Source organism: Aotus nancymaae, unplaced genomic scaffold, assembly GCF_030222135.1.
Source record: "Aotus nancymaae isolate 86718 unplaced genomic scaffold, 86718_ANA_hifiasm-v0.15.2.pri h1tg000075l, whole genome shotgun sequence".
NCBI lineage: Eukaryota > Metazoa > Chordata > Mammalia > Primates > Aotidae > Aotus > Aotus nancymaae.
This window is the reverse complement of record NW_026988490.1, coordinates 3,617,198-3,638,794: the sequence shown is the minus strand read 5'-3', so window position 1 is coordinate 3,638,794 and position 21,597 is coordinate 3,617,198. Positions and strand designations below refer to the sequence as shown.

At 44.7% G+C, this 21,597-nt stretch overlaps 1 protein-coding gene across 1 annotated transcript in view; it reads right to left on the bottom strand.

Annotated features, from left to right (window-relative positions):
* Positions 1–9,326: 9,326 nt before the first annotated feature.
* Positions 9,327–21,597, bottom strand: part of NIPA1 (NIPA magnesium transporter 1) — a 35,438-nt gene continuing 23,167 nt past the window's right edge. The window contains exons 4-5 of the mRNA XM_021674560.2: positions 17,874–18,034; positions 9,327–15,274 (exon numbers count right to left, since the gene is read on the bottom strand). Of these exons, the coding sequence (XP_021530235.2) occupies positions 14,763–15,274; positions 17,874–18,034 (673 nt within the window). The 3' untranslated portion in view covers positions 9,327–14,762. The remainder of the gene's footprint in view (positions 15,275–17,873; positions 18,035–21,597) is intronic.

The following is a 21,597-nucleotide window of genomic DNA, read 5'->3' as shown; positions in this document are numbered from 1 at the left end:
ATGCATTTAATTGGTGTCCCCGGGCAATGCCGTAGCGGAACGGTGCCCTAAAAAGGGCAAGAGGCGGGGCAAGGGCGGGTCCAAAGCTGGGGGCGGGCGGGGCGGGGCCCAAATAGCTGCCGTAGCTCGGCCGCCGCTGGGCCCTTTTTACCGACCAGCTCCCGGAATAGATGCGAGGTGGAGCGCTGGTGAAAGCCCGAGAATAGATTCTGAGAATAGACTTATTTTTCACGAGATGGATAGGAAACCAACCGTTAGGCTATCCTGCCTCGGCTCCTCCTGGAAAGGAGCAATTTCTTAGGACCCACCAACGTGGTTTCCGCAGAAGTCAAAGACTGAGCTCGTTCGCAAGAAGCAGGGAAGAGCAAGCCCCCTGTAGTGAGGCCTCCTAGGAAATCAGTGATTCTTTGGTTGCAGGTGTAGCGGTCCCTTAGGGATGTTGTTCCAGGTGATGACTAGACGCAAAAACACTATTACATGAAATTTAAGTCATTTGGGGTAAGGATCTTTGTAAAATGAATTATGCACTTATTGAAACAAAACACCAAATATCATCTGTCCCTTTCAGGCTCTAATCCTATTAGACTATTGTGTTCTAGACTGTATACACAGCCCCTGACCACTCTGGTTTTGGTCTAGGTCACTATGCAGCTTCTAATTCTTAATTTTTTTTTTTTATTTTTTATTTTTTTTGAGACAGAGTCTGGATTTGTTGCCCAGGCAGGAGTGCAGTGACACAATCTCAGTTCACTGCAACCTCTGCCTCCCGGGTTCAAGCGATTCACCTGTTTTAGCCTCCTCAGTAGCTGGGATGCATCACCATGCCCGCCTAATTTCTGTATTTTTAGTAGAGAAGGGTTTTCACCACATTGGTCAGGTTGGTATCAAACTCCTGACCTCGTGATCTGCCCGCCTCGGCCTCCGAAAGTGCTGGGATTACAGGTGTGAGCCTACCATTCAGATACCCATACATCTTAGAACTGGCTCAGAGGACCTATTACTTTCTTTGGTCTCAGCTACGTTCTAGCTAGATGACACTGTCAGATAAGGAATTACACTGGATATTGAAAGATGGTTGACAAACTGGTCTCAAGTGATGTGGTAGATTGATGAAAAACGGCTCCAAGTCCCTGCACATTTTGCAGTGACTTTGCAGCTCCACTCTCATTTCCTGAATCTGTACTGGCCTTGGGACTGGCTTTGGCCAAGAAAATGTGGCAGTTCCTGCCTAAATTATGATGCCTGGACTAGCCTGCTGGAGGAGGGGACCACATGGAGCAAGGCAAGCAACAGAGCCACCCAGCTAAATGCTGGCTGACTAGCATTGAGACCAGCCACTGAGCCAAGGTGGTGCAAGTCAGCAAAACTGCCCCATTGGCAGGCCAGGCGCGGTGGCTCACGCCTGTAATACCAGCACTTTGGGAGGCCGAGGCGGGTGGATCACGAGGTCAAGAGATCGAGACCATCCTGGTCAACATGGTGAAACCCCGTCTCTACTAAAAATACAAAAAATTAGCTGGGCACGGTGGCGCGTGCCTGTAATCCCAGCTACTGAGGAGGCTGAGGCAGGAGAATTGCCTGAACCCAGGAGATGGAGGTTGCGGTGAGCCGAGATCGCGCCATTGCACTCCAGCCTGGGTAACAAGAGCGAAACTCCGTCTCAAAAAAAAAAAAAAAAAAAAAACAACCAAAAAACTGCCCCATTAACCCATAAACATGTGAGGAAGAATCAATGATTAGTGTCTTAAGTCACTCATTTTGGGGTGGATCGGTATGTAGCAGTAACTAACTGATACAGATGCCAACAAATACCTCTAGGACAGGGGTCCCCAAATCCCTGAGCCACGGACCAGTATGGGTCTGTTAGGAACCAGATCACACAGGAAGTGAGCAGCATGCAAGCAAGTGAAGCTTCATCTGTGTTTACAGTCACTCCCCACTGTTCACACTGCCACCAGAGCTCCTCCTCCCATCAGATCAGTGGCGGCATTAGATTCTCATAGGACCGTGGACCCTGCTGTGAGCTGTGCATGCGAGGGAGCTAGGTTGCGCGCTCCTTATGAGAATCTAAATAATGCCTGATGATCTGAGGTGGGACACTTTCTTCCCAAAACCATGCTCCTCCCTCGCCGCCCCGTGCGTCTGTGGAAAAATTGTCTTCTATGTTAGATATAGTGAACTGCAAGTTTCTCTTCAAAGAATCAGTTTGTCCATACGTTCAGCTATCTTATTCTTTAATTCTTTTTTTTTTTAAAGTTTAAAAAAAGTTTAACTTCCTTGTAGTTTCAGTAAACAACCTTTTCCACCAGTTCTAATTGGTAGTTCACATCTGTTCCCCCAGTACCCTGCTCCGTCCTGACTCATCCTGGTCTCTGCTTCTGTTACTTACTTTGACCCCTGGCTACCTGCTCTGACTTGCTGTAACCGTCATACCCACCAAACTACTCACCCTGCCATTTTGGCTTGTACCCCTGCTGCCTTTAAAATAGCCAGTCAGGCCAGGCATGGTGGCTCACGCCTGTAATCCAAGCACTTTGGAGGCCAAGGTGAGTGGATCATCTGAGGTCGGGAGTTCAAGACCAGCCCAACCAACATGGTGAAACCCCGTCTTATAAAAAAAAAAAACAACTAAAAATAAAATAAAATAGCCAATCAGAATTAGACTAGACTGTGTGGTCCAATCCCAGCCAATAGGGGAAGGACACAGCAGTAAGGCAACCTCCGGCCGTCAGGCACAAGTACCCCTTCCCCTCCTTGTCCAGGTGGCACTCGCCATTGTTCCATGAGCGGCACCCTTCCATAGAAGTAAATTGCCTTGCTGAGGGAATTGATATTTGGGTACTACTTCTTTTGTGGCACTGAAAATTTTACTTATAACATCTATAAAACCAGTCCTTGGTACCAAAAAGGTTGGGGACTTCAGCTCTAGGAGGCAGATGAGTAATAAAGTAGTGGTTGGTTCATACGAGCAGGAGTGCTTAGGTGTCGATATGTTCATTTAACCAAACGAATGAATTTGCTTATTGCTCCTTTCTGTCAGCTGGAGTGCCACCTCGTCTAATCAGCTTTCTGTCCTTACAGCAGCCCATAGCCTCCTTTCACATTCATTATCTGGACCTCCCACCCGGCACCTCCTGCCACACTGCACAGTGCATTGTATTTATTAGTGTATATATACCTTGTTGATATGCTGCCGGCTCCTCACATGCCCACATAACTTCTCCAGCCCATGATGTGGTATATCTTGCATATGCTGAGTGTTCAAGCAGTCATCATGAGATATTGCTAAAGTTTTAAAACTCTAATTCCTTTCTTAACATCTCTTTCTTGAAATAAAGAAAAAAAAGAAAAAAGAAAAAAATTAAAAATAAAGACATAAATAAAAACTCTAATTCCTTCTCAAACACTACTGGTGGAATTGGAAAATGGTACACTTTCCTTGGAAAATAGGTTGACAGTTTCTTAAAAAGTTAAACATACAAGGCCAGGCACAGTGACTCACGCCGGTAATCCCAGCACTTTGGGAGGCTGAGGCGGGCAGATCACGAGGTCAGGAGTTCCAGATCGGCCTGTTCAACGTGGTGAAACCCCGTCTCTGCTAAAAATACAAAAATTAGCCAGAAGTGATGGCATATGCCTGTAATCCCAGCTACTCAGGAGGCTGAAGCAGGAGAACTATTTAAACCCAGGAGGCGGAGGTTGCAGTGAGTCGAAATTGCACCACTGCACTCCAGCCTGGGTGACAGAACAAGACTCTGCCTCAAAAAAGAAAAAAAAAGTTAGACATACACCAGTCATATGACCCAGCAGTTCTACTCCTAGGTTTTTACTCAACAGAAATGAAAGTATATATCCATAAAAATATGTGTAAATGAATATTCCATAGCAACTTTAATTGTAATAGCGAAAACTCTGAAAACAACCTAAATGTCCGTCAACAGGATAAAGAGACTGTGGCATGTCTATATCATAGAACACTACTCAGCCATAATAGGGAATGAACTGGCTGGGCGCGGTGGCCCACGACTGTAATCCCAGCACTTTGGGAGGCTGAGGCAGGCAGATCACCTGAGGTCGGGAGTTTGAGACCAGCTGGCCAACATAGTGAAACCCCATCTCTACTAAAAATACAAAAATTGGCAGGGCGTGGTGACATGTGCCTGTAATTCCAACTTCTGAGGAGGCTGAGGTAGGAGAATTGCTTAAATCCAGGAAGCAGAGGTGGCAGTGAGCTGAGATGGCACCATCACACACCTGCCTGGTTGACAAGAGCAAAACTCCTCAAAAAAAAAGGCTCAAAACAAACAAACAAACAAAAGGCGGGGGGAATGAACTATTGATACATGCCTTAACATAGCTGGGTCTCAGAATAGTTATGTAAGTGAATGAAGTCAGACCAAAAAAACAGTGTGTACTCAATGATCACATTTATATAAAAGCCTGGGAAATTAAAACTATAATGACAGAAAACAGATGAATGGGTGCCTGGGGTGAGAAGGCAACGAGGGTAGAGGGATTACAGTGGATCAGGAAGAAACTTTGGGGTGATGAGTATGTTCAGCGTTTTGTTTGTGGCAATGTTTTCATCATAAGACACATGTCAAAACTTACCAAATCATGGCCGGGCACGGTGGCTCACGCCTATAATCCCAGCACTTTGGGAGGCCGAGGCGGGTGGATCACGAGGTCAAGAGATCAAGACCAACCTGGTCAACATGGTGAAACCCCGTCTCTACTAAAAATACAATACATTAGCTGGGCATGGTGGTGCATGCCTGTAGTCCCAGCTACTTGGGAGGCTGAGGCAGGAGAATTGCTTGAACCCAGGAGACGGAGGTTGCGGTGAGCCAAGATCGCGCCATTGCACTCCAGCCTGGGTAACAAGAGCGAAACTCCATCTCAAAAAAAAAAAAAAAACTTACCAAATCATGTATTTTATATATGTGCAGTTTATTATGTCAATTATAACCCAATAAAGCTGTTGAAATCTTATCATTGTTACAGAAGCACCAAAGCTAGAAGTCTTGCCTATGCTTCTGTAACAATGACAAGATTTCAACAACTTTAAAACAGTATTTTAAAAAACATGTATTAGGAAATCAAATAATTTTCTTATGTATAAGTTGTTCCCAATTACTTTTGTAAATTTTGGTTTTGCTACCACAGAAACATTAGAACAGCATAGCATAGTGGCATTCCTTGCTATTTTATTTTATTTTATTTTATTTTATTTTATTTTTCTTTGAGACAGAGTTTCCCTCTTGTTACCCAGGCTGGAGTGCAATGGCGCGATCTCGGCTCACTGCAACCTCCGCCTCCTGGGTTCAGGCAATTCTCCTGCCTCAGCCTCCTGAGTAGCTGGGATTACAGGCACGCACCACCATGCCCAGCTAATTTTTTGTATTTTTAGTAGAGACGGGGTTTCACCATGTTGCCCAGGTTGGTCTCGATCTCTTGACCTCGTGATCCACCCGCCTCGGCCTCCCAAAGTGCTGGGATTACAGGCGTGAGCCACCGCGCCCGGCCATTCCTTGCCATTTTAAAGCATTTGTATTATATAAATGCTTTTCAATTAATATTATTTAGTTTATTCAAGGCCATCGATGACCTATAAATGTAGTAGGGTATTTTCCAAAACATTTGTTGGGGGTGAGCAGGAAGAAACTTTCTGAAAAATATAGGAATAACTTGAGGTGAATTGAGGGAGAACAGTATGAGACTCATTAAAAGCCAGGAGTTGGCTGTTACGAACTGCCACGCTTGGTGAAGTGGTAAGGGGATGTGGTGGGCAGAATGCCCAAGGATATTTACGTCCTCACCCTTGAAACCTGTGACCGTGCCACCTTATATGGCACAAATGACTCAGCGGATGCGACTAAGAATCTTGAGAGGGGAAGCCGACCCTGGGTCGTCCACGTGGATCCAAAGCAGTCACAAAGGTCCTTCCGAAATGGAGGCAGGAGTGTCAGAGTCAGAGACTGAGCTATGATGATGGACGAGTAGTCAGAGAGACGTGACATTGCTGGCTTCAAAGATGGAGGAAGGAGCTGTGAGTCAAGATATAAAGGCGGCCTCTAGAAACTGAAAGAGCAGGGATGAGACTCTCACCAGGAGCCTCCAGAGGACACAATCCTGTCCACACCTTGATTTTAGCCCCAGAAGGCCTGTGTGGAACTTGTAACCTCCAGAACTGTAAGATGATACGCGTGCGTTGTTTGTTGTTTCAAGCCACAAGGTACGTAACCTGTTAGAACCATCACACCGGCACCACCGCTGTCCTGCTCGCCACCATCCAGTTCCACTCCCAACTCCTTCTCATGTCCTGGGCTGGAATGAATCCTGTCCTCTCTTTACTGCTAATAGAGAGGTATCTCAATCTTTTATATCTGTTTCTTGTCTGTGCCTCACCTCTCCAACTAAAAACCTTTTTTTTTTTGAGATGGAGTTTCGCTCTTGTCACCCAGGCTGGAGTGCAATGGCGCGATCTCGGATCACCGCAACCTCCGCCTCCTGGGTTCAGGCAATTCTCCTGCCTCAGCCTCCTGAGCAGCTGGGACTACAGGCGCGCGCCACCATGCCCAGCTAATTTTTTGTATTTTTAGTAGAGACGGGGTTTCACCATGTTGACCAGGATGGTCTAGATCTCTTGACCTCGTGATCTACCCGCCTCGGCCTCCCAAAGTGCTGGGATTACAGGCGTGAGCCACCGTGCCCGGCCTTAAAAACCTTTTTAAAACTATCATGTGCCAGGCACGGTGGCTGTCGCCTGTAATCCCAGCACTTTGGGAGTCCAAGGTGGGCAGATCATGAGGTCAGGAGTTTGAGATGAGCCTGGCCAACATGGTGAAACCCAATCTCTACTAAAAATACAAAAATTAGCCAGGTGTGGTGGCGGGCACCTGTAATCCCAGCTACTTGGGAGGCTGAGGCAGGAGAATCACTTGAACCCGGGAGGCAGAGGTTGCAGTGAGCCGAGATTGTGCCACTGCACTCCAGCCTGGGTGACAGAGTGAGACTATCTCAAGAAACAAACAAACGAAAAACTATTATGTGAGGTTGAAACTAATGGCAAACAAGTAAGTGTGACTAACAGGACAACAAACATGCTGACAATGTCAAAACTAAGAGTCATCAGATGGATGGGACGGATGTAACTCAGCAACACAGAAATTCTCGGACAAGTCCCTTGCAGGGAAGGCTTGGCTAGCAGCCAGCACGAACTGCTGTATAGCAGTAACCAACCAAAGCGAGCTTTTGTTGAATGACAGCAGAATTTGACATCAGTACACTTCACAGCCCCAAAACCCCGTCTGGAAAGCATTATCCATAGATGCATTTGATGATTTCATAAAATGTTTGTTTCTGATTTCTGCATAAGTACACTTCGATCAAATTGTGAATAATTAAATCTTTCGGGATAGGGACTAAGAAAAAAAATCTTCTTACTCATTTTTTCTCATTTGATAAAATCACTTACAGGACACCAGTCTGGGCAACATAGTAGACCCTGTCTCTACAAAAAAAAAATTAAAAGTTACCCATATGTGGTGGCAGATGCCTATAGTCTTAGCTACTTGGGAGGCTGATGCAGGAGGATCACTTGAGCCCAGGAGTTCGAAGCTGCCCTAAGTGAGACCCTGCCTCTCAAAAAACAAACAACAACAAAGAAAATTATAGGACACTACCGAAGATTAGCAACAAGATTTCTAATGATGCTTGAAGTATGAAAATGTGTTATGATTGTCTCATTTTCTATGGGCTTAAAATGTAAAAAAAAATGGTATGTTATGCAACTCAAAAACATGTCAAGGGCATTAACATTAAAATAGAGCCGGTTTTATTATTATTTTTTTTTGAGACGGAGTTTCGCTCTTGTTACCCAGGCTGGAGTTCAATGGCATGATCTCGGCTCACCACAACCTCCACCTCCTGGGTTCAGGCAATTCTCCTGCCTCAGCCTCCTGAGTAGCTGGGATTACAGGCACGCGCCACCATGCCCAGCTAATTTTTTGCACTTTTAGTAGAGACGGGGTTTCACCATGTTGACCGGGATGGTCTCGATCTCTTGACCTCGTGATCCACCCGCCTTGGCCTCCCAAAGTGCTGGGATTACAGGTGTGGGCCACCGTGCCCGGCCCCGGTTTTCTTTAATACCATCACTTCATTGGATCAAGAGACAGTCACAGGATAGAGAATTTCTGCACACATCAGATTTGCTCCCTAAGGTAGATACACAGGTAGACATTGCCCACCACCTACCTGCCCCACTGAGTTGGAGTTTCGCTGGTCGCCCAGGCTCGAGTGCAGTGGTGCAATCTCTGCTAGCTGCAACCTCCGCCTCCCAGGTTTAAGCAATTCTCCTGCCTCAGCCTCCCAAGTAGCTAGGATTACAGGCGCGTACCACCACGCCCAGCTAATTTTTGTATTGTTTTTCTTTTTTTTAATTTTTATATTTTTAGTAGAGATGGGGTTTCACCAAGTTGACAGGCTGGTCTTGGAACTCCTGACCTCAGGTGATCCACCTGCCTCAGCCTCCAAAGTGCTGGGATTACAGGCGTCAGCCACCACACCCGGCCCACAGCTAGACATTTTTAGACATTTTTTACATTGTTACAGAGATTTAAAGGAGACTAGCCATTTTTCTTTTCTTTTCTTTTCTTTTGAGACAGTCTTGCTCTGTCACCAGGCTGGAATGCAGTGGTGTGATCGCAGCTCACTACAACCTCCATCTCCCGAGTTCAAGTGATTCTCCTGCTTCAGCCTCCTGAGCAGCTGGGACTACAGGCACGCACCACCACGCCCGGGTAATTTTTGTATTTTTTAGTAGAGATGGGGTTTTACCATGTTGAGCAGGCTGGTCTCGAACTGCTGGCCTCAAGAGATCCACCTGCCTCAGCCTCCCAAAGTGCTACAGGCATGAGCCACTGCACCTAGCCTAGGCTACTCATTTCTAAAAAGAAAATTGGGGCCGGGCGCAGTGGCTCACACCTATAATCCCAGCACTTTGGGAGGCCGAGGCGGGTGGATCACGAGGTCAAGAGATCGAGACCATCCTGGTCAACATGGTGAAACCCCATCTCTACTAAAAATTAAAAAAAAAATTAGCTGGGCATGGTGGCGTGAGCCTGTAGTCCCAGCTACTCGGGAGGCTGAGGCAGGAGAATTTCTTGAACCCAGGAGGCGGAGGTTGTGGTGAGCCGAGATCGCGCCATTGCACTCCAGCCTGGGTAAAAAAAGAAAATCGGAAAAATGTGAGGAACTGGGGTGATTTGGAACCCGAGATTACACGAGCATTTCAAGTAAAGAGGAAAAAAAATCAACAAATGTTCAGCTAGAAATAAGTTATTTTATTTTAGAACACATACAGATTAATAAATATTACTGGAAAACTTAATAGCCTTTTTATTTACATAAGGCAATAACAACATGCTCTGACTACAACTATAAAGCAAAATATAAGCAAGTCTTAGCCACTGACAAACGTGTGTATGTATGTGAACTGGAAACTCCCCAACACATTTACATGACAAGACTTTTAAACAACCAGTCAACATTTGACATTTTTAATCATCTTCCTCTCCTTCAAGATTATATTCAATTTTTCAAGAAAATAATAGTTATTCTTTGAAAAGGCAAAACACGCAAGCTACTGAAAAACAGTATCTAAATTTTTGTAAAGTGCAAAAATACTAAGGTGGGGGCAATTATTATATTCTGACAAATAAACATTCTGAACTTTTCAACATGACCCTTTGGCACTAGTGGCTTGGGAGTCCTGACATTCGCCTGGGGTCAGTTCATCATGAGGGTTGAGCTGCTTGGAAGCAGGAAGTTCAGTATCATTTATTACAAATTCAGTGCAACAGAATCTACGTGTTTCACAGGCCATTAAATCTTTTTCAGAACACAGACCTCAGCCAAATGTCAGAGGAGCCCATCACATCATCGGAAGGTGGTCTTTCAGTGAGACTTTTTCCAAGTCCCTGTTTAATTTCCGTATTTTACAATAGAACATATAAAACCCTTTCTTTTAAAACAAAAAAAGGAAACTTAAAGCTTCATGGAATCATGCAAACTTTACCCCAGCACTTCCTTTGCCGTCTCAGCACACGAGGCTGTGTGTTGCACAGCACAGTCCTGAGCAGTTTGCATGGTCGTGCAAGTGGAGTTTCCACCGTTTGGCACTTCCGAACACCGCGCTCTCCCCTCAGGCCACCAGAACACCACTGAAAGTGCTGGAGTTTTAGAAACAATTTGGAGAACCATCCCACCCCTTTAGAGGTAGAAAAACTGAGGCACAGAAAGGTTAAGAGACTCACCTATGTTTGCACAATTCGGGGAAAAACAGAGAAAAGAAGAAAAATATCCTCCTTCCTGGCTCATGCTCTGGGCCCTAGACTCTGCTTTTTAAACGCTTTGGGTACATGTGAAATAGACGTTTATTTACATGATCCTTGTTCTACAGAATATCAACTTTTTACTAGACAATAGATTTTGATGTAACAAAGTTACATTTTCTTAAAATACACTTATTTTGTTGCATGTGAGGAATGTGCATGGAAATGAATGAGTGGTGGTAATGGGCCAAATTCTCATCGCTATTCCTGTAATTCTGAACCTTTTCAAGTATACAATGGAGGCATAAGAATCTGGCCAGATGAGAAACATCACCTACAAGCTAAAGGACAGACCCTTAAAATTCATCACCAGTACAACTGTGAGGTGGAAATGAGGAATACAAAAAATTGAGGTATTTTATATGATAAACTGTCTTGTGGTGTGACTGGTGTACAAACTGGTCTTTTCTTTTCGACTCACATTAACAGACTGTACCTATGAATGTGAGTAAAACCTACAAAAAATGAACATGGACATGTCCTTGGGAGGAAGGTCGAGGTTAAGGAGTCAATGATACATTTTTGGTCCCTGAGAAGGCGAAACACCAAGACTCCATCCAATCCCACCTGACAGGTGAACAACCCCCTTGGTGTCGACACCGTGAAAAGGACAACTTCAGAACACGGAAGCTAAGCCATGCAGTAGTGAACAGACCTTAAACTGAAATGTTCTCTTTCTAGTTTCCTGCTTGGCGGCAGGAAGCCTAAGTCAAGATCACGCAGGCCTCAGCGTGGTGGGAGGGGCTCTGGGAATGACGGGAGCACTCTCTAGCCTCTTCTGGGTGAGTTGAGCAGCTTGAAAAAGAGGAATCTCCCGAGCAGACGGAAGGGCAGTAGCCTGTGGCCATCACACCTGTTTCCACAGACCAGGTGTCCATGCACACGTGGGAGACACTGCCTCTCCAAAGTCTAGAACTGGCCTGTAGAAGTTGAACACAACATTTACAAAGAGCTGAGTCATCTAGGAAGAAGGAAAGACGACTGCACAAGTGAAAAGTGCTCACTTCTCTCAGAAAACAGATGTGAAACCCAAAGAAGAACAAACGCCTACATAATACCACTGGGATCGACTTCTAGAAAGACAACTGAGTGCAGCAAATCGGCTTGAAGAGCAGGAATTGAAAGAACATTCCTTATCGCTGAACAAAGAGCTGCGAAGTCTATTTCACTAACATTCTCATAGGAAAAGACCGCAATGAGATCTGAGCAAGGCCCCCAGAACACCAGATTCCTCCCAAAAAGTCCCCAGCATGGGCAGGGCCTCGCTCCAGGCAGCAGGGGAAGGGCTGCCCTCCCCAGCACCTTCTCCACAGAGATGGCAAGGTCCTGCCAACCAGGAAGATGTTCCGGGGACCTTCGTGGTGATGGGTTAGGAATAGAATCCTTAATTGGCCCTACCTTCGATCAATGAGCAGAACAGGAAGCAATCTTTAAAATGCAAATATCCAGAGGAGAAAACAAGGCATTGCCCAAGAGGAAGAGAGAAATGGCCTATTTTAGTATGTATCAAGAGGAAATCTGCATATTGTGATCAAAAACCTTTGATTTTAGAGGATGCCTGAAAACAAGTATACAGTAAGCATCTTTTTTTCAAAGAATAGTACGATAATTTGAAAATATTTCAAGTGCATTTACTTTTGGAAAGGCCACTAAGAAATCTATCCATGTTCTAGGCCTTCCCCCAAAGTTCTCACTTTGGGGCTTTTTTTCCTTTTTTGTTTCCAAATGAATGGTGAAAACACAGATTTTTAAAATAAATACTATTTAATCAGAAGTTATATGCTCTATATGAAATCTGAAAATTAGGCTGTTCAACCACTGGTCATGTCATTTACTTTGAGGCTAGTGTCATGTGCTTGAAAAACAATGGATGATATGAACTTTGTTTCCCTGGAAGAAGAGCTATGTACCCTATTGAAGTATCTGCTGAACGGAGGTAACCCTGGAAGATTCCAACTGTCCCAGGACCAGTCACTTTCAAGGGGAGAAAAGTGATTAATACTTTGAGATTTTATTTTACTCTAAAAAAATTATAGAAAAGATCAGGAAAATACCACCTCTCAGTATCAATGGTATACTTGTGGGTTAAAATATAATAAGGTACACCAGGAGCTGCATTTAAATTAAATTTCACATGAAAGCTGTAGTAAAACAAACCTGATGATTTTCACGTGACACATGAACTTTCTCATGACATTCGTTAGCGACACATATTCGTTGAATATCTCACACTCCTTACCCAGGAAACCATTTTTATGCCTAAAAGTACACTGATACTGATATACTATGTTTTCAGAAAGTTCAGTTCCGTAAGTTAAGGCCTGTATTCCCAAAAGCACTGATGATAAAAGGGGTAATGGACTTTGAACATTTGTTAACCATCCATTAATAGAGGATTTAAAATTTCTAAAAATAATTTTGTTGCTGCTCTTAGTTCACGAATCACTGACAACCCATGATCATCACGTACACTTTTCATTTAAAGTTATTTTTCTCTCTGTATTAAACTAGTCTCATTTTATTTCGCCTCTTTACTCAACACTTTAGGAAGCCATTCCTTGAGACTTGACTTTAGAAATGTTCTTTTTGCCTAAAAAAACATGTTTTTTTTCTTACTGAAGAACCTTAATCAGGTATTATTAAATTTTATGTTCTACTTCACCTTACTTTGCCCAACCCCATCTTTCAACTTGGCATAGTTTCCTGTGGTGAAATATTTGCATCACTTCATGCTTTGCTCCATTTGGAACACATGGACGGTTACTACAGACAGAAGAATGACCTCCTTGATTCAAATACTGGCATAATAATGGCTCTCCTGCATTTAGGACATATCATGAGAGGTTAGGCAAGGAACCCCAGGATGCTCTGCCATTGCAAACAACAAGGAGATGGCTATATTCATTAGGTTTTTTGCTAGAAATTCTTTTTAAAACTGTGTGTTACAATTTTTGGAAACTAGCCTAACCTCAGTTGTGTCCTTTACCTTATTCCTGTATGACAGGGAACGCCATCTATGAGCTACTGAACAGGCACTCTCCCATTTAGCTTTATTATCAAGTTACAGAATTTATTTCTTCTGAATGGCCATAAATCCTTGCTGATAAAGAACGTGGATATATTTGATACTGAATCCCAGGTACACAGATTAAATACAAATAAAATAATATCTCATGCTACTTAAATCACCTGTCTTTAACTGAACAATAATCAGGTTAAATGGGTCAGTTTGCTCTAATGTGTCTTTAGTCTTGACTATCTTCCAATGAATATATAGTCATGCAACATGTAAACATGTTTCTGTCAAAGACACACCACCTACATGACAGTGGTCCTGTAGAACTGTAATACCATAGTTTTACTGTACCCTTCCTATGTTTGGAAACACAAACTCTCACCACTGTGTTATAATTGCCCACAGTATTCAGTACAGTCACATGCTGGACAGGTGTGACGCCAGGAGCAACAGGCTGTACCATCCACCCCAGGTGGGTAACAGGTGTCCCATCTAGGTTTGTGTAAGTGCACCCCCTGATGTTCACACAATACAGTCCGCTTACAATGCATTTCTCAGAATGTTTTGCTGTCACTAAGTGACACGTGACTGCATTATTTCTAACTGCCTTGTACATTTGTAACTTGAATACTGAAATATTAAAGCATACTCAAGGAAGTTGCATTATTCTAACCTAAGAACATATACACAGTAATAGTTAATAATTCAAGTGATAAAGGCACTGAAATTGACTTGAGCTATTGAAAAGTCATCCTGCCGGTGGAACACTCCATCATGTTCATTAACTTTTCTCTACTATTTAAATGTCTTGGGTGGGGGTGAGGGCCAAAAAGTCAACTTGTCAGAGGATTAAAAACAATTTATGTATACGCCTCTTATTTGGATGACATACTTGAATGTTATACATGCTTAATGCAAACTAACACAACCACAGACACATTCACTGTAAATCAGAGTTCAAGACAACAATCTCTCATTTCCAAAGTAATCTAAGTAAAAATATCTCTGCTATCCTGTAATGACTAACCAGAAAGAGCCCATCTTTTTCTGTTTAATGTTAAAATGTTTTAAAAGAAGAGAATATTCATGAAAGCTTCCTGGTTAATGGGAATGAAAATGAGTTTTGTCTCATATGAGACATGGTGCCAGGCAACTGTTAGGCACCTTTGGGCTGCAGAGGGCTGGCTGGGCCTCTGCTCTGGTGCTAAGCCCCACTCCCCCCATCCACCAGACCACCTGTTACCATCCAGTCAACTCTAACACCAAGATCGAGGACCTCTTTTACTTCACATCCAATCAGGACTACCTCCAATGTCTGTTCCTCAAACCATCCAAGCCCCTACTGCAATCTAGTCTGTTTTCATATTAGATTTGTTCATCTCCCCGAGGTTGAAATTGAACTCTTTGAACACCTGTATAAGGACAATCCCCACGGAGACGGTCGTGAATCCGCAGGCCATCCCCAAGAAGTCCACCAGGCCCACGTTGCTCCACTCCCGGAAGAGGATGGCTGAGGCCAGCAGGACCAGCGTGGTGAACACGACGTAGTAGATGGCCCCGAACACCGAGGAGTCGAAGCACTCCAGCGCCTTGTTGATGTACCTGAACTGGACGATGATGCTGCAGCCGAGCACGGCCAGAAGCACCAGGCACAGGCAGAGGGCTCTCTGGCTGGACGGGTTGTTGTGCAAGATGTCTTGGGCCGCCAGCCCAATGCCCTTGGTGGAAGGCACGGTGAAACTGCCCAGCAAAGAGCAGATGCTGATGTAGACCATGATGTTGGTGGGCCCATGGGCCGGTGCGATCCAGAAGATGAGCAGCAGCAGCATGAGCAGCACGATGCACAGGTAGCCCACAAACACTGGAACACAGACAACAAGCAGTCACCTGGTGGTCGGCCTCGCGGCACACGCCACCCGGCAGCCGGCGGAGGGCGGTGACTGGGGCAGCACCCGTGTCCCCACCCGCCACCACTGTGGCACAGCCCTGGAGGGCAAGCATGTTCTGGCTTGAATTTACTAGATCCACCGATTTCTTTCCACAAAATTATTCCCCTCATTTTCACTGTTAAAACGTTTACGGCTCCTGGCCGGCTGCAGTGGCCCACACCTGAAATCCGAGCACGTTGGGAGGCCAAGACAGGAGGATCACGAGGTTAAGAGATCGCGACCATCCTGGTCAACATGGTGAAACCCTGTCTCTACTAAAATACAAAAATTAGCAGGGTGTGGTGGCATGCACCTGTAATCCCAGCTACTCAGGAGGCTGAAACAGAAGAATTGCTTGAACCCGGGAGGCAGAGGTTGCAGTGAGCCAAGATCGCACCACTGCACTCCAACCTGGGTGACAGTGTGCACTCCAACCTGGGTGACAGTGTGAGACTCAGTCTCAAAAAAAAAAAAAAAACCTTACAGCTCCTAAATGTTTACATGATCCTCTATCAGAACCATTCTCTCTCTTTTTTAGGTTTTTTCGTTATTTTTTGAAATGGAGTTTCACTCTTTTTGCCCAGGCTGGAGTACAGTTGTGCAATCTCTGCCTCCCGGGTTCAAGCAATTCTCCTGCCTCAGCCTCCCAAGTATCTGGGATTACAGGTGTCCGCCACCACGCCCAGCTAATTTTTGTATTTTTAGAGATGGGGTTTCACCATGTTGGTCAAGCTGGTCTCGAACTCCTGATCTCAGCTGATCTGTCCTCCTCAGCCTCCCAAAGTGTTGGGATTATAGGCATGAACCACGGCACCCAGCCTAGAACCATTCTCTTAACAATACAAGTCAATGGAGATGCGCCGAGGTTTCAAAATAGCACCTGGGAATCCAGAGGGCAGGGGTAAGGGAGGGGACAGGAGGGAGGACTTTAAGCTGTTGGGGGGTGTTTGTGGGTGTTGCAATGATTGGGGGCTGCATCCAGTGGGCAGGGGCACATGCAGACAGCCCCCCTCCCACCATCAAGAATCATCCCATTCTCCTCACAACTCCTGAACATCTCCTTGGACTTGCAAGTGAAAAATATGTTTATAATTATCAGAGCCTAGAACCTATTTTATGCATGAAACAAAGTAATTTTTGCATGGATTTAATATATGCTGAATTTTTCAGAAGTGCCACTTCCATGTAAATTGAGGGAGCCTTGTTCTTTCTTTGATCAAAACTTCATTAACACTTATGCTCCATCTGAGGATCATTTTGTTGATGGCAAGACCTCAAGTATCTGAGTCAATAACAGGACACCCCATGTCGGTCTATATCTGCAGCTACCAGATTCTCAGTCACTCCTCACAAGGTGTGGGCCCTGCCAGCTTCAACACGTCTTCTCTTATAGTTGGACCTGAGCATTTATATATTGAATTCCATGTTTTATTTTGAAGTATTGTCTTGGTATTCCTCCTTTATGTTACAGTTAGGGCATTACACTGATGGTTTGAAATTATGTGTATAAAGAGGTTGTGTTTTCTATGAAATCTATTCTAAGATCACAAATGGACCTGAGACGGCTGGAACTGCTGGCTACGAAAACCAGCAAGGGTGGACATGCAAACTGGGTTGTGGATATGCAAACCACGGTGTGGACATGCAAACCATGGTGTGAACATGCAAACCACGGTGTGGACACGCAAAGTGGGGTGTGTGGACATGAAAACCAGTGAGTGTGGACGTGTAAACCAGGAGTGAACACGCAAAGCAGGGTGTGTGGACATGAAAACCAATGAGTTGTGGACGTGCAAACCAGGAGTGAACATGCAAAGCAGTGAGTGTGAAGATGTAAACCAGTGTGTGAAGATACAAACCAGCCAGTGTGCACATGCAAACCAGCAAGCTGATGTGGAGGCAGTGCTGTGCTGGCACCTGCCTAAACTTTAGGTAAGCAACACAGGGTGGTCTCCTTAAAGTGAAATCTATACTTTAAGTCTGTTGTAATCATGTAGATAGCAGTTTTTAATGCATTTATCAAAAAAAAAAAAAAAAAGAAATTACATCAAAAAATATATACACAGAGCTGTATGAAGAATCTAAAGATAAGAGATACCAGGTCTCTGTTCTCACAGAGCTTGCTGGAGGGAGCGAAGTGCTGCGGTGGAGAAGAGCAGGCAGGGCAGGGCACACCAGGAAAGGTGTGTGGGGAGGGGCAGGTGGCAGTCAAACTTGGGAGGGTGGCCTGAGGGGAGCCACTGTGGGAAGAGCGCCCATGCACAAGGTCCCAGAAGAGAACCCAAAGGAATACCAGGCCACAGAGGATCCCCGCACGGTGTGAGGATCAGGAGGGAGGGTGAGGGCAGAGGGCTAGCCTGCGAGCACAGCCAACCGACGCATGTGCCCAGAGAACACAGATCTACAGTAACAGACCAGGGTGGACACGTGTTTCATCTGCCCCGCCAGGAAGCGTCAGATGTGAAGATGTGGTTAAAAAAGTTGTGACTCCTAATGCAAACCTTCTTGGCAGCACTGTTAGAAAGGAATTACCTGGGTTGGTCAGCTTCTCTTCCAGCTCAGCCTGAGTCGTCACACTCTCAGACTTTGGGGAGTGGATGATCAGCACGACAGAGCCTGCACAGCTTAGCAGGCACCCCAACTTGCCCAAGATGTTGAGCTTTTCCTTCAGGAGATAGGAAGCTAAAATGGACCTTTATTGAAGAAAGAGAATTCATTAAAATTTAAACCAAACTACCTGACCTTTCTTCTAACTGCAGATATTTTTATCTAGAAAAGCTATTTTCTTTTTCTTCTGTTTTTCCTTTTAAGAGACCAGATCTCACTCTGTTGCCAAGATTGGACTGCAATGGCACAATCATAGCTCACCACAAGCTTAAATTCCTGGGATCAAGTGGTCCTCCTGCCTCAGCCACTGAAGTAGCTGGGACTACAGAGGCATGCCACCACACTCAGCTAATTTTTCTTTTCTTTCTTTTTTTTTTTTTTTTTTGAGATGGAGTTTCGCTCTTGTTACCCAGGCTGGAGTGCAATGGCGCAATCTCGGCTCACCGCAACCTCCGACTCCTGGATTCAGGCAATTCTCCTGCCTCAGCCTCCTGAGTAGCTGGGATTACAGGCACGTGCCACCGTGACCAGCTAATTTTTTGTATTTTTAGTAGAGACGGGGTTTCACCATGTTGACCAGGATGGTCTCGGTCTCTTGACCTCGTGATCCACCCACCTCAGCTTCCCAAAGTGCTGGGATTACAGGCTTGAGCCACTGCGCCCGGCTCAGCTAATTTTTCAAAAATTTTGTGTAGAGGCTGGGCGCGGTGGCTCACACCTGTAATCCCAGCACTTTGGGAGGCCAAGGTGGGTGGATCACCTGAAGTCAGGAGTTCGAGACCAGCCTGACCAATATGGTAAAACCCCGTCTCAATCAATCAATCAATCAATTAATAAATTTGTGTAGAGACCGGGTCTCACTAGGTTGCCCAGGCAAGTCTCAAACTCTTGGGCTCAAACGATCCTCCTGCCTTGGCCTCCCAAAGTGCTAGAATTATAGACATGGGTCACCATGCCTGGCCAGGATTTTCATACCAATTCCGTATATAACCACTACGTAGTTAATGATAGGCCTGACTTACACCACTATATTACCATCTCAGCACATACAAAATATACCACAGTATAAAAAGTTTTGTGACTGACCAAAAGTAAAAAGTAATGCTTCCTCTGCATGTAGACAAGCATTGAAAAAAAAAGAAAAAAAAAAGTAATGCTTTCTTACTTAAAAGGAACCAATCAAAAATACTACTATCTATGCTACGTGGAAAAGTAGGGTACAAAACTGTCAAAATAATTATAAGTAATGCATGATAAAAACACTTAAAATAAATTAAGTGAAAAATGCACAAACAAAAGAAAAAATAAAAACTCTAATACTAATCGCAGTATAGTAGAAGTATGGGTGGTTATTTTCTCTAATACTGAAAACTTCTAAAAGGTGGTCACATAATTAATGCAAAAAAATGTATTCTTCAAAAATATGTATAATCTTCAGGCTTGTGATGTGTTTCTTCTCTTATTTCTCTGTGTAATTATCAGTATACAATCTGAACTGGAACACCTGGCCCTCACTAAGTCATGGGACTGGTCCTTCTCACTTTACTCATGTCTGTGCTGAAGACGATCAGAAAACAGGAGCATCTGGAGAAGGGCATACCAGGCTCAGGTATGTACTGGATTACTTCCTTTAATCCCTATTTTAAAGATAAGGAAACTTGAGCCTCAGAAAGGGTCAGCATTGAACCTAAGGCCACAAAACTAACAAGAGATACAAGCATGGTCATGACACCCAACAGCTCCTAAATGCCTTCTTTTCCCTTGTACCACACTTCTATCCTTGTCTCTGGACAGCTCTGTTCTTTTTTTTTTTTTTTTGAGACAGAGTCTCGCACTGTAGCCTGGACTGGAGTGCAGTGGCGCAATCTCGGCTCATGGCAACCTCCACCTCCCAGGTTCAAGCGATTCTCCTGCCTCAGCCTCCCAAGTCACTGGGATTACAGGCACCTGCCACCACGTCCGGCATTTTTGTGTGTGTGTATTTTTTTTTTAGTAAAGATGGGGTTTCACTATGTTGGCCAGGCTGGTCTCAAACTCCTGACCTCATGGTCCACCCACCTCGGCCTCCCAAAGTGCTGGGATTACAGGCGCAAGCCACTGTGTCTGGCCGACAGTCTTGTTCTTAAGAAGCTCCCAACAGTGCCGTTGGGTCAGTAAGTAACATCGCTGGAAGAACCAACAAGCGATACATAAATACATGACTGCATGTTAAATAGAGGGGCTTCATTGAGTAGCTGCCCAGAAAAGTAGAAACCAGAAACGCAGGGGATCACAGGGGAAAAAGTGGGCCTGGAACTGGCCTGGGACAATGGGTGGACTGTGCCAAGGTGGGAAAGGGCTACCACACACGAAAGTGGAGAGTATGAACCACGGGACCAAATCATCTCTTATTCCATTGTGTAATACCAGAAGACAGTGCCATTTTCATTCATTCATTCATTCATTCATTTATTGAGATGAAGTCTCACTCAGTCACCCAAGCTGGTGTGCAGTGGCGCAATCTCAACTCACTTTAATCTCTACCCACCAGGTTCAAGCAATTCTCCTGCTTCAGCCTCCCAAGTAGCTGGGATTACAGGCACCCACCACCATGCCCGGCTGATTTTTGTATTTTTAGTAGAGATTGGGTTTCACCATGTTAGCTAGGCTGGTCTCAAACTCCTGACCTTGTGATCCTCCAACCTCCCAAAGTGCTGGGACTACAGGTGTGAGCCACCGCACCCAGCAAAAGTTTTTATATATTCTAACTACAAATCCCTTATCAGATATATGATTTGAAATTTTCCTCCCACTCCATGAGTTTTCAGTTCATTGATGGCATCCTTTTAAGCACACGGGTTTTTAATTTTGATGATACCCAATTTATCTATTTTTCTTCTGTTGCTTCTGCTTTTGTGCTTTAAGTGTTATACTAGAAAATCATCACCTAGGCCGGGTGCAGTGGCTCACACCTATAATCCCAGCACTTTGGGAGGCCGAGGCGGGTGGATCACAAGGTTAAGAGATCGAGACCATCCTGGTCAACACGGTAAAACCCCGTCTCTACTAAAAATACAAAAATTAGCTGGGTATGGTGGTGCGCACCTGTAATCCCAGCTACTCGGGAGGCTGAGGCAGGAGAATTTCTTGAACCCAGGAGGCGGAGGTTGCAGTGAACCGAGATAGCGCCATTGCACTCCAGTCTGGGTAACAACAGCAAAACTCCGCCTCAAAAAAAAAAAAAAAAAGAATATCACCACCTAATCCAAGGTCATAAAGACTTATATCGACGTTTACTTCTAAGACTTTTAAAAGTTTAGCTCTTACATCTAGGCCTTTGATTCACTGAGTTAACATCTGTATACAGTGTGAGGCCGGAGCACAGCTTCATTCACCTGCATGTGGAGATCCAGCTGGCTCAGCACCACGTCTTGAAAAGACTATTCTTTCCCCCACTCAATTGTCTTGGTACCCCTGGCAAAAATCAATTCACTGTAAATGTGAGTGTCTGTTTCTAGAATCTCAGTTACATTCTATTGATTTACATGTTTGTCTTCTGCCTTCCATGTCCAAGAGATTCTCCTGCCTCAACCTCCTCAGTAGCTGGGATTACAGGCACCCGCCACCGTGCCCAGCTGATTTTTGTATTTTTAGTAGAGATGGGGTTTCG